Source organism: Lynx rufus, unplaced genomic scaffold, assembly GCF_022079265.1.
Source record: "Lynx rufus isolate CCGP_SWC_20201006 ecotype Redwood Valley unplaced genomic scaffold, mLynRuf1.p SCAF_8, whole genome shotgun sequence".
NCBI lineage: Eukaryota > Metazoa > Chordata > Mammalia > Carnivora > Felidae > Lynx > Lynx rufus.
In genome coordinates this window covers 88,455,018-88,471,639 of record NW_025814896.1, presented here as the reverse complement: position 1 = coordinate 88,471,639, position 16,622 = coordinate 88,455,018, and the positions used below count along the sequence as shown (strand labels likewise).

The 16,622-nt window shown below is 48.1% G+C and overlaps 1 protein-coding gene across 4 annotated transcripts in view; it reads right to left on the bottom strand.

Moving 5' to 3' along the window:
• Positions 1-16,622, bottom strand: part of DYSF (dysferlin) — a 225,763-nt gene that overhangs the window by 163,950 nt on the left and 45,191 nt on the right. For all 4 annotated transcript variants that reach the window (XM_047069397.1, XM_047069398.1, XM_047069395.1 and 1 more), the window contains exons 4-5: positions 12,518-12,623; positions 1,090-1,204 (exon numbers count right to left, since the gene is read on the bottom strand). In XM_047069397.1, coding sequence (XP_046925353.1) covers positions 1,090-1,204; positions 12,518-12,623 — 221 coding nt within the window. The remainder of the gene's footprint in view (positions 1-1,089; positions 1,205-12,517; positions 12,624-16,622) is intronic.

Genomic DNA, 16,622 nt, shown 5'->3' with positions numbered 1-16,622 from the left:
CCTTCTCACTACCTTCCAGGCAGGACTAGGAATATGTCACCTTTGGGAGTTTTCCCTGAGTGGCCCGAACCTAACTCTGTCAGATCCATCTCCAAGGCAGTCCCAGAACACTCAGGGCCCTTCACTCTCCCTACTCTCTGTGCCCCAGAGCACCCCTTCTTTCTGCCCACCGCCTCCCCTCCGTGGCACCCTATGCCCCAATCCAGATTGACCTCCCTATCCCCAAGCTCCAACACTGTGGCTGGGCAGGACAGGCTAGGGCACACCCCCACCAGGCGCCGCTCAGGTTTTAATGTGGTGCCTCTCTCTAGCTCCCTGCACCATGAGAGAAATTGTAGGCTCTTTCCCATGACCATGTCCCCACCTGGAACTTCTGTGGAGCTTCCTGCACATTCAAGCAGGCTGGGCCACATGGAGGCCTTACCAGCCCCACACCGGCAAGCCAACCACCCTGGGCTGAATCCTCCCTTGACTGAGCCAGCAGAAGCAGGTGAAGAGAACTGAGGCAACCCTGCAACTTGTTAACTCAATCTGCTCATTTCGCAAGTGATAAACTGTAGGCCCAGAGAAGGAGAGTGGCCAGCCCAAAGTCACATAGCTACTTGGTGCCAAAGGCAAGAAAGGAACTCTTGTACCCTGAATTTGGCCCAGGGCTCTTTCAAGGAAAACCCAGCTCTTTTGTCACATGCCATCACCAAAGGCCTATTAAGTGCCAGAACCAGGCAGCATTCACTGCTGGGGAGCGGGCGGGGCCTCTGGTACCATCTGGGACTGACCCCATCCTAGCACAGGCATGCCTTCTGAAGCCCCCACCCATCCGAGAGCTGAACAGTACGGAGCACCAGCCCAGACATGGCCCGTCCCCAAGAGGGCTCCCTCACGCTAATCCTAGTGGCACTTTTTCTGCACGGCGGAAGGCAGCTCTCAGGACTCCCCACCCACTGGTGTCTTCTCGCCTCTGGACTGGGCAGCCTCCAACCTGGGGAAGGCGGCAGAGGCTGCCTGAAGCCTCACTATGCCCCCCAGCCCCAGGCTTAAGCACTGCTACTGGGCTTCTTCCCAGGGGCCCTGCCAGGGTGGGCTCCTCACCAGCCAGCATATCCAGGTCCGGCAGAGTCGGGGAGGGTTCCAGAGACGCAGACGGTGGGAACAGGGGCACAGCTCCAGGGAGTGGCGTGTAGGACACCTGCAAGACCAGCGAGGCCTGGAAGAGACGGGAGTGGAAGGGCAGCAGGTCAGTACACTGGCCTTGGACCACCACCTCCAGCATCCTTCCTATTCCTTTTACCCCTCCACCTAGGAAAAAGGCTCTAACAGGGGTCAGGTTTGCAGGAGGCTGTGGCAAAGCCTCCCCCAGGGGCCCATCAGCATGGTCAAGTGGTCAAAAGCACAGAATCTGGAATCAGGTCCTACCACTCAGAAGCTGTGCGGACTTGGTCAAGATCTGTAACCTCACTATGCCTCACCTTCCTCATCTGTAAAATGATAGTACTAACAGCAATAGTACCTTCCTCGTAGAGTCACGTGGGGATTAAGTTAGCTGATAAAGCACATCATAAGCTTCTATAAACGAATCCACAATTCAACCTCTCCTGCAGAATTTTTCTTTTTTCTTTTAATGTTTATGTTTTTATTTTGAGAGAGAAAGAGAGGCCATGTGCACGCAAGCAGGGGAGGGGCCGAGAGAGAGGGAGAGAGAGAATCCCAAGCAGGCTATGGGCTGTCAGCACAGAGCCCGAAGCAGGGCTCAATCCCATGAACTGTGAAATCATGACCTGAGCTGAAATCGAGTCAGACGCTTAACGCACTGAGCCACCCAGGCGCCCCTCCTGCAGGATTTTTCATCTCTCAGCCTAGGGCTATCTTCAGGAAAAAGCCTCCTTGGCCACTCTGCTTAGCTGAGCCTCCCCCCCGCCCCCACTGTTTCTCCACAGGCGGCTCAGGCAGCAGCTAACTCTAGAGGGTCTTGGGGTGCTGCTCACCTTTCTGAGCCCTCTTTCCTCCCAGGTGCACCCCTGTCCCCCACCTCCACCCCAGCTATTCCAGCTCTGACCAGCCAAGAGGAGAGGGACTACTCACCATACTCTCATGGGCCAGGAAAGCCTGCCCTGTTTTTCACCCCATGGAACAACTCCCCAAGACCTCGCACTATTCAAACAGCCCCAGAACCTGAAAAAGGTACAGCCTCAGGAGACTCTCCAGCCTTACAGCTCCTAGGCCAGTGGGGGCCTGGCCCAGCCTTCCCTGGTACCATAGGTTCAGCAAGCCTCCTGGGGCAGCCTTTTTATTGATGAAAATAATAAATGCTCTATTTAAGAAAGTTTAGGGAACACAAAAGCCTTAAAGAAAAAAAAAATAATGCAAGGGAAAACAAATTGTCGTTAAGTCCACCTTTATTCACATTTTGATACAATTCTCTTCCATCTTTTTAAACAAATAGTGTATAGCCCTGCTGTATATAAAAATGCTTTGGGGAAAAAAAATGCTTTGGGGATGCCTGGGTGGATCAGTTGGTTAAGTGTCCAACTCTTTTTTTCAGCTCTTGATTTCAGCTCAGGCTATGATCCCAGCGTCATGGGATCGAGCCCTGAGTCGGGATGCTGAGCATGGAGCCTGCTTAAGATTCTTTCTCTCTCTCTCTCTTTCTCTCTCTCTCTCTCTCTCTGCCTCTGCCCCTCTCCCCTGTTTGCTCTCTCTCTCTGTCTCTAAAATAAAATAAAAAAAATTAGGGGATCCTGGGTGGCTCAGTCGGTTGAGCGTCCGACTTCAGTTCAGGTCATGATCCCGAGGTTTGTGGGTTCGGGCCCATGTTAGGCTCTGTGCTGACAGCTCAGAGCCTGGAGCCTACTTCAGATTCTGTGTCTCCCTTTCTCTCTGCCCTCCCCACTCGTATTTTGTCTGTGTCTGTGTCTCTCAAAAATAAATAAACATTAAAAAAAATTTTAATAAAAAAAATTTAAATGCTTTTCTTTTATTATGCTAGACAGTAAGCATTTCCCAGGTTTTGACAAACCCTTTTTTTTTTAATTTTTTTTTAACGTTTATTTATTTTTGAGACAGGGAGAGACAGAGCATGAACGGGGGAGGGTCAGAGAGAGGGAGACACAGAATCTGAAACAGGCTCCAGGCTCTGAGCTGTCAGCACAGAGCCCGACGCGGGGCTCGAACTCACGGACCGCGAGATCATGACCTGAACCGAAGTCGGACGCTTAACCGACTGAGCCACCCAGGCACCCCAAACCCTTTTTTTTTAATGTTTATTTTTGAGAGAGAGGGAGAGACAAAGCGTGAGCAGGAAAGGGACAGAGAGAGAGGGAGACACAGAATTCAAAGCAGGCTCCAGGCTCTGAGATGTCAGCACAGAGCCTGATGTGGGGCTTGAACTCACAAACCGTGAGATCGTGACCTGAGCCGAAGTCAGACGCTTAACCAACTGAGCCACCCAGGCGCCCCTTGACAAATCCGTTATAAACATAATTGTTAATAATGCATCATATCCTCTGAACAGCTCAGCATAATTCACTAGACATCTTTACTGATTCCAGAAACTCCTGGCGGGGGAATCCTGGTCCTGAGACAGAAAGGGCTGAAGGTCCTTCATTTCTCCAGGTCTGGGGCTTGAATCTCCCAGACTGGGGCCTTGGCAGGGGCAGCCAGGCTGAGGGAGGGCAGGACCAGTGGAAGGGTGGGGCTCTGAACATCAAGGAAGGAAGCCAGTGTAGCCCAGCATCCCCAGAGACCCAGGGCAAGGCCAGGGAAGGCAATGAGACCCTTCATGTGCTGAAACCAAGGGACTGCCCTCACGGCGGTCCAGGCTTGTGAAACACCACCAGGTGTCGCCACTTGAGCAGGCAGCGAGCCGTGTGCCCTAAGCTCCGGCAACCCAGAGGGAAAAAGAGCTTCTGGAGCCCCACCTCGGTACCCAGACCTGCTCACAGCCACCCCAGAACTCTTGGAGATTTCAGTCAGCATCTCAGGGGTGGACCTGGGCATCTGTATTTTTAACAACCTGGGGCTTTCCCCCACTTCATCAAAAGGCAAGTTGGGCTTTTTGGAAAAATAACTAATTCTAGTAATAGGCCAGGGAAAGTAGATGACCCTGGAAACTTTTTGTGCCAGAAAACAAGGAAATACTCAAAGAATGATAGAAACATGTCAAAAGGACACAGAACTCTAGTTTCATGGACTCCCACTGGCCAAATCTGGGACAATTTAAATATGAAAATAAATATAGTAGCAGATTAAACCATTGAATAAAATAGGAATAGGTTAATCTACACAGAAATAGAAGAAAGCTTTTCCTTACAGTGAAATACAAACTGATGTATGCAGACAAAAATAATTGATTTAGAATATCACCATTTGGCAACCATCCAAGCAATAATTAATCCAACCAAGGAAATAACAATGGATGTGAAAACTGCCGGGTAAAAATCGGAAAAGGATCAGAGTATTTAGAGTCACAAGGTACCCATTCCCCCCCCCCGCCCCCCACAATTCCTACCTATGAGAAAAGGGAATGGATTGGTGATTAATGGAGAAAGCCAGTAAATGTGATGTTAATCAAATGATCAAAGTTAAAAGCTCAGTAATGGGGATACAACGAGGGCAGCAGAGCATCATAGTATTCTCTTCCTGCCAAAGATGCTCAACCTAAATCTAATCACGAGAAAACATCAGACAGACCCACACTGGGAGACGTACAGGATAACCGACCTGTATTCCTAAAAGCGTCAAGGTCACAGGTTGTAGAAGTCGAAGAAAGACTGAAGAATTCTCCCAAATGGAAGAAGAATAAAGACAAAACAACTAACACAACATATAATCCTTAAGTGGATCTCTTCGTTACAAAGCACTGTTGAAAACGCATGAACTCGAATGGGGGTCTGTGGCAGTGCTGTTATCAACATTAATTTCTTCAGTTTCTTCAGGCTGTGGGTTCTGTAGGAAAAGTCCTTAATCAGAGAAAATACACACTAAATTCAGGGTGACAGGCCAGGAGGTTGGAGACTTTGTCTCAAAGGTTTAGAATAATATACTCTTTGTATTATTCTTGCAACCTTTCTCTAAAACTTAAATTATTTTAAAATAAAAGGTTAGGGGTGCCTGGCCCCTCGTGCGCTCTCTCTGTCTCTCAAAATAAAAAATAAGAACTTTTTAAAAAAATAGTAAACTAAAACAAAAGGTTAAAAACCTGAGAAACGTGCTTCCAGTATAACCATAGGAATCTCATTCAGAGAGACAAATAAGCCCCCTACCCATTCATGCTGAATCCCACTTTAGGACCAGCCACAGGCCAAGTGCAAAATGAAAATATGGTCCCTTATTTTTTGTTTTTTATTGTATTTATTTATTTTTTTTTAATTTTTTTTTTCAACGTTTATTTATTTTTGGGACAGAGAGAGACAGAGCATGAACGGGGGAGGGGCAGAGAGAGAGGGAGACACAGAATCGGAAACAGACTCCAGGCTCTGAGCCATCAGCCCAGAGCCTGACGCGGGGCTCGAACTCACAGACCGCGAGATCGTGACCTGGCTGAAGTCGGACGCTTAACCGACTGCGCCACCCAGGCGCCCCGTATTTATTTATTTTTTGAGAGAGAGAGAGAGAGAGAGAGAGAGCAGGGGAGGGGCAGAGAGAAAGGGAGAGCATCTCAAGCAGGCTCAACACCATCAGCATAGAGCCCAACACAGGGCTCAAACTTACAGACCGTAAGATCATGACCCAAGCCGAAATCAAGAGTCAGATGCTAAACCGATTGAGCCACCCAGGCACCCCAAGTATGGTCCCTTGTTAAAAATTTATTAGGAATTTCAAGATGGCAACAGCAGAGAATTAAAGCAAGTGCAGGGCCTAACTGCTCATGAGGCTGGCCCGGTGTGGGGTGATGGCTTGGCTCAGCCTGTGTTGGGCACTTTTCTGAAAGGTGGAGGGCGCCCTACCTGACGTATCTGGCCTGACCCATTCATTCATTACTCTGCTTAATCATCCCCTGCATAAATATATAGGGAGCACCCGCTAAGGGCCAAACACGTCAAGATACTAGACTACTTCCACGAACAAAGCAAAGGCTCTTGCCTCCATGGATGGAGCTGACATCTTGGCAGAGGAGACAGACATTACATAGTCAGTGAAATAGATGTGTAAATTATAAAGTATGTTGGAAAGAAAAGGAAACCAGAGCGAGCAGGATCGGGGGAGCAGGAGGAGCTGCAGGTCGCAGTATTAAATCTACCCCGCTGTGGTGAAGAGAGAGGAGCAAAACCTTGGAAGGGGCACAGCTTGGCTGCCTTTCAGCCCCAGCTCTACTAATACTTGGTGACTCGGGTCCCCCGGCCCTAGGAGCAGATCCCCTTGGAGAACACCCCTTCTTACGTCTCAGACCCTGCCCCCCTTGGAAAACACCCCTTCTTACGTCTCAGACCCTGCCCCCCTTACCAGTCCCTCCCTGCACCCTTGGAGACTTTGCACACCATCTCTGGGTCAGAGAGGAGGTGGGCCCGCAGGAGCATAGCTGCTGCTCTCCATGACCTGGGTGCCAACACCTTAGCAAGGGGGCAGCCCTGCAGGAGAAGCAGGAAGGAGCAGCAGCCCCGAAATTTGAAGACCATCCAGGCAGCATCAGGCACCTCCACACTGAGAGCCCCACACCAACCTCCGGAAGAAGTGGCAACATCCTGGTGGATGAATGAGACTCCAGTCACTCATTCAGGGACTTGAATGAGACTTCCAGCACAGAACCAGCTCCATCTTTTATTTACCCATCAAGGAGCTACAGGGGCAGCCCTGGCAGCTTCAGATGATCTGGAGCCCAGGACCTAGAACAGACTCTGGGGAACCACAGCTGCAGGACCACAGGTGATTAATACTGGAGGCCTTTAGCTCTACTGGGGATCCACAGGGGCATGTCTATGGATTCCACCCATGGTCAGGACCTCCCACCTTCACCATGATGTCATACCTCACTGCCTGTCCCCTTCTGCAGACGTAACCAGAGCTGAGATTTTCCTCCTGTAGGATGTATGTGAGCTCTGCGCTCTCGCAAACCAAATGACCTTGGCCTAGAGTCCTTCCAGGGCTGTCCACATCAAGGTACCCCACCTGATAGCCCTGTTCAAGTCTCCGGCCCTGGACCGTCACAAGACTGTCATCCCGTCACAAGACCATTATCAGCCAGTCATGTGTCCACCAGAACATGCTGCCCTGGAGGAGCAGATAACCTCAGTCACCCGTGTCTGCCATCTTGGGGTCCACGGTCAATAATATCGCAGAACTCTAGAGGGTCCTGTCTGGTCACCAGGCTAGGAGGGCCTAGGAAACCAAAGACAAAGGCAGAGGACAACCTCATCGGATCCTCCTCCAGGTTATGCGGCCCAGCTCTGGGGTCCTTCACCCACCCCACCATGCCCAGTCCATTGCTTACTGCCTGCTTCCTAAGCCCCGGCTCTCTTCACACTGATTAGCGCGACCAAACCCTAGACCAGCCCACTCCCACCTCCCCTGACACACACTGCATGAGTGGATAGGAAATCCCCATATGTGTCACGGTGTTATTTATTACCTTTCCCTGAGAAAACACCTAAGAAGCTGGAGGGGGGTGGGGGGGGCTAAGATGTGGCCGTGACTGAGGCAGGAATGGTTGGCAGCATCTTCAAACTGCTTAAAAGAAACTCAGGGACCCACCAGAGCTGTGCATCCACTCGCCACCAGTTCCTGCTCCCAACACACACAGTGCCCTCCTGGCTCCCAACCCACCACACCACTGGGGTTCATGTTTCCTTGTCACCCAGCAGGTTTCATTTTCGGATCTGCCTCTGGTTGTGAAGACTGAAGCCTGGAAGGCTCAGTGGGTTAAGCATCAGACTCTTGGTTTCGCTCAGGTCATGATCTCGTGGTTTGTGAGTTCAAGCCCCACATCAGGCTCTGTGCTGATGGTGTGGAGCCTGCTTGGGATTCTGTCTCTCTCCCTCTCTCTCTCTGCCCCTCGTTCTCTCTCTCTCTCTCTCTCTCAAAATAAATACATAAATTAAAAAAAAAAAAAAAGACTGAGGTAATACCCACAGTTTCCATGCTGTGTCCACACGCTCATTAGCAAGCTGCTCTCAAAGGAAATTGGTGAGTACGTTGCTTCTTTCCTCCATGTGTGTCCAGAACCACCATAGGCCTGGAGGCTCCCCCAGGACAGGGATAGTGTTTTCCCCTTCAGTCTAGAACCTGTCTGAGGGCAGATGTGGTATCTTCTCATGGCACACAGTGCAGTGTGCCACATCTGAAGGGATTTGGGTAAATGTAGTCTATAGGCCAGCCTGCAGCAGGATTTCACAACCTGTCCCAGCCTTCCTCCTCCTCTCAGTCTTTCCCAGGTTTTCCAAGGATCCAGCACCCTGTCTTCACTCCTATCACTCGCTCAGCAGGTTGCTTTGACAATCTGAGTTAAACTCAATTGGGTATGCCTGACATGCTCTGCCCATTAGGCCCAGCCCAGAAATCTGCCTCAGTAAATAGCTAGTAGAATCCTGAGCTTCTGACAGGGCTCCCTGCCCCTTCTAAGTACAACCTCAGTTCTCTGTGCCTCCCGCTCCATTTGCAACCATCCCCAGGTCCCAAAGTGGGAAGCCCCAGCTCAGATGGTCTTGGGGCCTGGGGCCCCCGCCTGGGCTGCTCTGTGACTTAGCACTATCACAGGCACTAGAAAATGGACTCGGATAGTCTCCACTGGCCAGAGCTGCCTCCTGGCCCCACCTCCCCTAGCCTGTGCTCAAGTGGGGGCTAAACCATGCAGGGCTTAGACCTCCTCTCCCATCCATCACCTTCTGGCTTTCACACCCCGCTCTTGAAGACATGGTCTATGAAGAATTGGCAATTTCTGCAGTCAGACAGGAGTCCCAACCCAGAAAGGAGAAGGCAGCAGGTTCCCAGCTGGTGATCATGAAGCACAAACAGAGTGCGGAAACAAAGAACCAGAGGAGAAGAGGTGAGACATCCAGGGATGGTCACCAACCTGGCTCAGCCCCATGGACAGGGTCCAGGTATGAAAAGCTGTGTCTCAGGGGCTGGATGGGCCTCTGAGCCTGGAGAGGCACAAGTGAAGGAGAACTTTCAGGAAACACCAGTCATGGATGCACAGAGAGCAAGAGTAGAGAGGTGTTTTAGCAGCACATCCAGGAAGCTAAAAACCCTGGTTGGAGGTACCAGGGGCTGTGATTTAATGATTTAAAAGAAATACATATTTGGTCATTCAGGTGACCAAAATATACTTCTCAGATGTATTTGGTCTTCATCCACAGTTCCTGAAAACACTTCAGAGCCATAAAGATAAAATGGGTGTCTTTTTATTAATGAAGGTGACTTTTGGACCCCACTCATGGGTGGGAGCTGGTTGCCAGGAGGACCAACCATGTGATTAGAGAGTTGGAAATTTCAATCCCATCCCTCCCAACCTCTGGGAAGGGAAGAGGAGTTGGCAGTTGACTCAGTCAATGGCCAATGACTTAGTCAATCATGATAACAATGAAGCCTCCATTAAAAACTCAAGTTTTTTGGTCTCTTTTTTCAGAGAGATCCTATGTTTAGGGAACCAGAATGCTTCCATATGCCACTGAACAGGGCCCCATGCTCCACAAGGACAGAAAGTTCCTTTGTTCAGGACCTCGCCCTATGTATCTCTTTATCCAGCTATTGATTCATATCCTTTATCAAATCTTTTAACAAACTGGTAAATGTTAGTAAGTGTTTTTCTGAGTTCTGTAAGCTGCTCTAGCAAATTAATCAAACCTAAGGAGAAGGTCACTGAACTTCCAATCTGTAGCTTGTTGGTCAGAAGCACAGGAGACAGCCTGGGGCTTGTGACTGGCATCTAAAGCAGAAGGTGGAGGCACACTACTTGTAGGACTGAATCCTCAATTTGTGGAATCTGACACTGTCTCTGGGTAGATGGTATCAGAATTGAGTTGATGTTGGGGGGGGGGCACCCCCTGTTGAGATTGGGTCTAAAAGAAGTTTTAGAGGAACTCTAAAAGAGGGGCTCAATACACAACAAAGTGCAGCCCAGCCCTGAGGTTTGTTGGAGAAGCTCCAAGCAGATCCTTGACTCAAAGTATCTCCTTCACCAGCTACGTACAGTTCATCCATTAGTGCTCTACACCTGTAGAGAAAGCCGTGGTCCTCCTCAGAATCCAGAAGTGCTTGGAGTCCTTCTTGTCTATGTGGATGTGATACTGTGATTTCTAATTACAAATATATGTGTGTATATATGTATATTTGGTCATTGTCCCTGATTCTGGCACAGAGGTCCTTTTGGGAACTCCTTGGCATTTCCTAAGTGATAAGAACCATAAATGTGTCTTTTGTTGTGCTAATGGAAATCACCTAAGGATTGGATCTGGTTGCTATTGGAGCCAACCTTGCAATTAGAAGGTTGTAGAACTTTCAGCCCCACCACCTCCACGGCTGGTGAATGAGTTCAGTTGCCAATGAAGTCTCCATAAAAACCCAAAGGACAGGGACTGGAGAGCTTCCAAGTTGGATAATAACCAGTAATCTAGTAAATAAAATATTTCTCTGAGTTCTGCAAGCCACTCTACCAAATTAATCAAACCCAAGATTGGGTCATAAGAACATTCGGCCTAGAGACTGGACTTGAGATTGGCATTGGAAGGGGAAGGGAAGGTCTTGCAGGACTAAGCCCTTAACCCAGTGCTGTCTCTGGATAGACAGTGTCAGAACTGAGTTGAATTGTAGGACACCCAGCTGGTGTCAGAGAATTGCTTGGTGGTGTGGGGGGAAAACCCACATACACACATTGGAAATTGGTGCTAGAACCCTTAGATTGCACGACTAGACTGGAGAATTCAGATGGAGGACAAGGGGGGATCAAGAGGTGATGGAGACAGGCTCAGTGATACTGAAGGAGATTATCAGAGGACACGCCCACCAGTTGACCCATGAGCTAAACCTAGACAATTAGAGGCTCCTCACCCCCTCTACCATCCTTGGAATGTAAGTTCTGCTTGCCGTCCTTGCTCCCAAAGACTGCTCTGGGCATCGTCTTGAGCTAGTGACATGGCATTGAGACTATCTGGATGGTATCCATGACTGAACCCAGTTAAGATCTCTATACAAACTTTTGAGATTTGGTGGATGGGTGCAGGTATCTACTTATCTTGCTGTTGCCCCAGACAAGCCTCATAGGTAAGTTCCCTGCTTACTAAACCGGCTGCCTACCAGTCTGGAGTGCCCTGCCTCTTTCTTTGCTCTCTCCCTGCCTTCCTTGAAAGGGAGCTGGTTTCAGATTTCACCTGGAAAGCTCTTAAAGAGGTTACAAACCTACGAGAGATCACTGCACTAAACCCAAACGTTCTGCCCATAAGCACTATCTGAGAAAGGGATGGATTCTCCTGGGAAGTAACATCTCTCATCAGGGAAGCATCCAGCCAACATTGGCCTAAGTAAGATGCCTCGGGAAGAAATTCCAGCATCAGAAGCACAGTGGACCAGGAATCCATTCAAGTCTCTTCTACTCCTGAGAGTTTAAAAGATGTGCCACCCTATTTGGACATGGATTCACTATGTGACTTCAGTAATTTGTCCCTATTTGGACATGGATTCACTATGTGACTTCAGTCAGTCACTCTCTTTCCCCAGCTCTCAGTACCCAGTAGTAGTTCCAATCAGAGTTCTGCCCAGATTGGCCACTTCCTGACTCACCAAGCCAGCCAAGAGCCTCCCCCCTTCACACACACACACAAGGTAGCCCCACTGTGTCTAAGAGAATTCAGCCCAGAATCCCCAGGGCCTCACTGGGAGGAAGTATTTCCAAATGGATAGTCCCCCAGTGCATCCTGGGAGGTGGAGCTGACCCAGAGGGAAGGTCAGGAATTCTACTGACCAGGAAGAAAGAACCCTGCAGCATATATTTAGCTCCCTAAAAATAACGGGAAGCCAGAGATGAGAGCTGGAAATTGTCTGCTAGGACTGGGAAAGCACTGGAAAGGCTGGGGGAGGGGCAGGAAGGACAATGGAGGAAAGGAAGAGGGTCTGACAGGTCCCGGTGGGCAGGGGAGGGAAATGTCTGTCCCCCTTCCCTTGTGATCTGTGACCCAGATGACTCAGATATTCCAGATCCAGAGATGGGGGCTGGGTGGTGAGGGAGGGCTGCCAAGGAGATTGGGGGAGCCATAACCAAGGCTGCCCAGAAAGCTTGGGGAGACATCAGGTTTCTGGTGGAAAACCAGTCCCAGGAGGTGACTGTGCCTCCCTCCAGAGCAGGAGGGGACCCAGGGGACAGGCAAAGCTGGTGTGAGACAAGGCTGACTTGAGCCCAGCAGGTGGGGCCAGGATTCCCTCCCACCCCCTTCCCACCTCTTCCATGCCAGTTCCTTTCCCCAGCACCCTAAGCTCTAGCCAGGGAGGACCTGGCCTGGTTGCTGGTAGCTGGACTATGAAACACCATTTGGGTCAGAAAGGCAAGTCCTCAGACCAGACACTAGCCTGATGCAAAGACCCAGTGTGCACTTACCCCCGTGGGCTGCTTCTTGGTGTCCAGCAGGGGAGCATTGAAGCTCGCAGACAGACTGGGGGTGGCAAGGACCTCCCGGAGTGGGATGTTGGCTTCCCCCAAGAACCTAAATGGAGAGAAAAGTAGAATGTAAAGAATTAGCCTAATGTGCCTGACTCTTCTCCCAACAGACCACCCCCACCCCCACCCCTTACCCTACCACCTCACCCCACAAACAAACACCCTGCAGGCAAAGCTGATCTGCCTAGAACACCACAGTCCCTTAGGACCCCTTAATGCTCCCTAGCACCCTGCCCCCAGCCACCCCATGTACCATCCGAGGAGGGCCAGGCCCCTCTCCCTGCACACAGATGAGAGACACCTTCTCCCAAGGTCAACTTTGACCCCTTTCTGCCTCTCCCCAGAGGACTCGCCCCATCACCCCTGTCTGCCTGGACACTCCCATATAAGGGCTGTCTTGCCCATCACACCTCAACAATCCACCAGACCCGTGTCTCCTGAAAGCCATCACACCTGCATTGCTCTGAAGGTGCAGTAGCCCCTCTAAACTCCATCTACACTGGCCATCTATATTGCTTTCCCAGGCCTCGGCCAGCAATGATCATAAATGAAAAACAGTCTTTCCTGTCTTCAGAGACAGGGAGAAAAGCAAATTGGGCCAGGGTGGACATGTCCCACTCCCAAGAGAGGCCCAGGACTGTCACACCACATACACCTAAGGCAGCACCTCTGACTGAGGGGTGGGAGTCCCATAAATGTATGGGCTCTTGGAAAGAGTAGATCATTGAGTGACAATCAGTTAAGGGATCCTTGAAAGAGTGCCAAGGAAAATGTGTGTGTTCCCTAAGCTAAAAAATGGGCAAACTGCATTCTGCATCTCTGTAGCGGTGGCCGGAAATCAGGAACAGCAAGTGGCCCGTGTCCATCAGAACTGTCGCCTGATGTCGCATCAGACTTCTGTGTGCTTCCTGCATATTGCTGTCAGGGTGTGAACAATGAAAAGCCACAGGAGTGCTCTCATCATTTGCTTCTTAATTTTTTTTCCCTGATGAATAAACAGCACACCTATTATTTGGGGCCTTCCTTCTTTTCTAGTGTCTGTAACAACTGATTAGAATATAGGTTTTTATGAATACAGGTTTTATGAAGCTTTATGGAAATAAAATTTCTATCTTGACCTAAATAGCTGATTTTTAAAACTGGTTGCTCACACAGGAAGCCATCAAAATCCTAAAGGAGAACACAGGCAGCAACCTCTTTGACTTTGGCCACAGCAACTTCTTACTAGACACGTCTCCAAAGGCAAGGGAAACAAGAGCAAACATGAACTATTGGGACTTCAAGATAAAAAGCTTCTGCACAGCAAGGGAAATAATCAACAAAACTAAAAGGCAGCCTATGGAATGAGAGAAGATATTTGCAAACAACATATCTGATAAAGGGTTAGTATTCAAAATCTATAAAGAACTTATCAAACTCAACACCCAAAATACAAATAACCCAGTTAGCAAATGGGCAGAAGATATGAATAAACATTTTCCCAAAGAAGACATCCAGATGGCTAACAGACACATGAAAAGATGCTCAGCATCACTCAGCATCAGGGAAACACAAATCAAAACCACGATGAGATGCCACCTCACACCTGTCAGAATGGCTAATTAACAACACAAGAAACATCAAATGTTGGCAAAGACGCAGAGAAAGGGGAACCCTCTTGCACTGCTGGTGGGAATGCAAACCGGTGCAGCCACTCTAGAGAACAGTATGGAGGCTCCTATGATCCAGTAGAACTACCCTATGATCCAGTAATTGCACTATTAGGTATCTACCCATAATACAGATTTACCCAAAAATACAGATTCAAAGAGGTACATACGCCCCAACATTTATAGCAGCATTATCAACAATAGCCAAACTATGGAGAGAGCCCAAATGTCCATCCACTGTTGAATGGATAAAGAAGATGTGATATATATATTACATAATATATATTATATACATCACATACATATACTATATATATAATATATTGTATATATACACACATACATATATATACATATATAATGGAATATTACTCAGCCATCAAAAATCATGAAATTTTGCCATTTGCAATGACAAAAGGAGCTAGAATGTGTTATGCTAAGCAAAATAAAGTCAATCAGAGAAAACAAATACCATATGATTTCACTCATATGTGGAATTTAAGAAACAAAACAGATGCACATATGGGAAAGGGGGCTATGGGAAAGAAAAGAGAAACAAACCACTAGAGACTCTTAACAAACCACTATGGGAAACAAACCACTAGAGACTCTTAACGATAGAGAACAAATTGACGGGTGATGGAGGGACGTGGGTGAGAGATGGGCTAGATGGGTGATGGGTACTAAGAAGGGCACTTGTGATGAGCACTGGGTGTTGTATGTAAGTGACAAATCGCTGAATTCTACTGCTGAAACCAATATTCCACTGTATATTAATTAAAATTTAAATTTACAAAATAAAATAAAATATTCATAAAAAGACAAAAAACTGCTCACAATGGGATACTACCTCACATTCATTAGGATGGCCACTGTCGAAAAAAAAAAAGCAAACAACAAAGGTAGGTGAGGATGCGGAGAAACTGGAATCCTTGTGTCTTGTTGGTGGGAATGAAAAAAAGGGAAAGGAAAAATGGATCAAACCACAGAATCCAGCAAGTCCATTTCTGGGTTATCTATTCAAAGAATTGTAATCAGGAAGTCAAAGAGATATTTGTATACCCATGTTCATAACAGCATTATTCACAATCGCCAAAAAATGAAAGCAACCCAAGTATCTATCAACAGATGAATAAACAGATGAATGAATAAATAAAATGCAATAAAAATTAAAATAAAATTAATTAATTAAAAGCATGCATACAATTAAATATTATTAAGCCTTAAAAAAGGAAAGGAATTCTGGGGGCGCCTGGGTGGCTCAGTCGGTTAAGTGTCCAACTTCGGCTCAGGTCTGATCTCACCATTCGTGAATTCGAGCCCCACATCGGGCTCTCAGCTCAGAGCCTGGAGCCTGCTTCGGATTCTGTGTCTTCCTCTCTCTCTGACCCTCCCCCACTCCCACTCTGTGTCTGTCTCTCTCAAAAATACATAAACATTAAAAAAATTACAAACAAAAAAGGAAAGAAATTCTGGCACCTGCGACAACATGGATGAACCTTGGAGACATTATACTAAGTGAAATAAGCCAGATACAAAAAGATATATACGGTATGATTCCATTTACATGAAGTTCCTAGAATAAGCAAGTTTTTGAAGAAAGAAAATAAAATAGAGGTTACCAGGAGGGTAGAGGGAATGGGGAGTTATTATTTAGTGGGTACAGCTTCAGTTTGGGGTGATGAAAAAGTTCTGGACACAGATGGTGGTGATGGTCGCACAACAGTGTGAATGTGCTTAATGCCACTGAGCTGTGCACTTTTTTTTTTTTAATTTTTTTTTTTCAACGTTTATTTATTTTTGGGACAGAGAGAGACAGAGCATGAACGGGGGAGGGGCAGAGAGAGAGGGAGACACAGAATCGGAAACAGGCTCCAGGCTCTGAGCCATCAGCCCAGAGCCTGACGCGGGGCTCGAACTCCCGGACCGCGAGATCGTGACCTGGCTGAAGTCGGACGCTTAATCGACTGCGCCACCCAGGCGCCCCGAGCTGTGCACTTAAAATAGTTAAAATGGTAAGTTTTGTTATGTATATTTTACCACGATAAAAGTAATTAATTACTAATTAATTAACTGCCACTTACATAAGTTTCTAGACAATAAAATCACTTGAGCTCCATTATTCTTGGGACCAGTGGACTGTCGGTCACCTTACAGGTTCCTTCGCCAGCAAGGCAATAGCCTGATTTGTGCGGAATTTTGTAATATTTTTCTGACATTTCTTTAAAGAAAGGGCTAAAGAGAGAGACGTTCACTACTATTCATTCCTCGTGATGCCAGGAGTCACATTTTCTAGAATTTGGACTGGTGTGTGTTATATTCTTTTGCAGCACGGAGCAGGCTTGTACCACAGCGTAAGCAGGGGCTCCTGGAGTGTCTCCATCCCATAGGGCCAG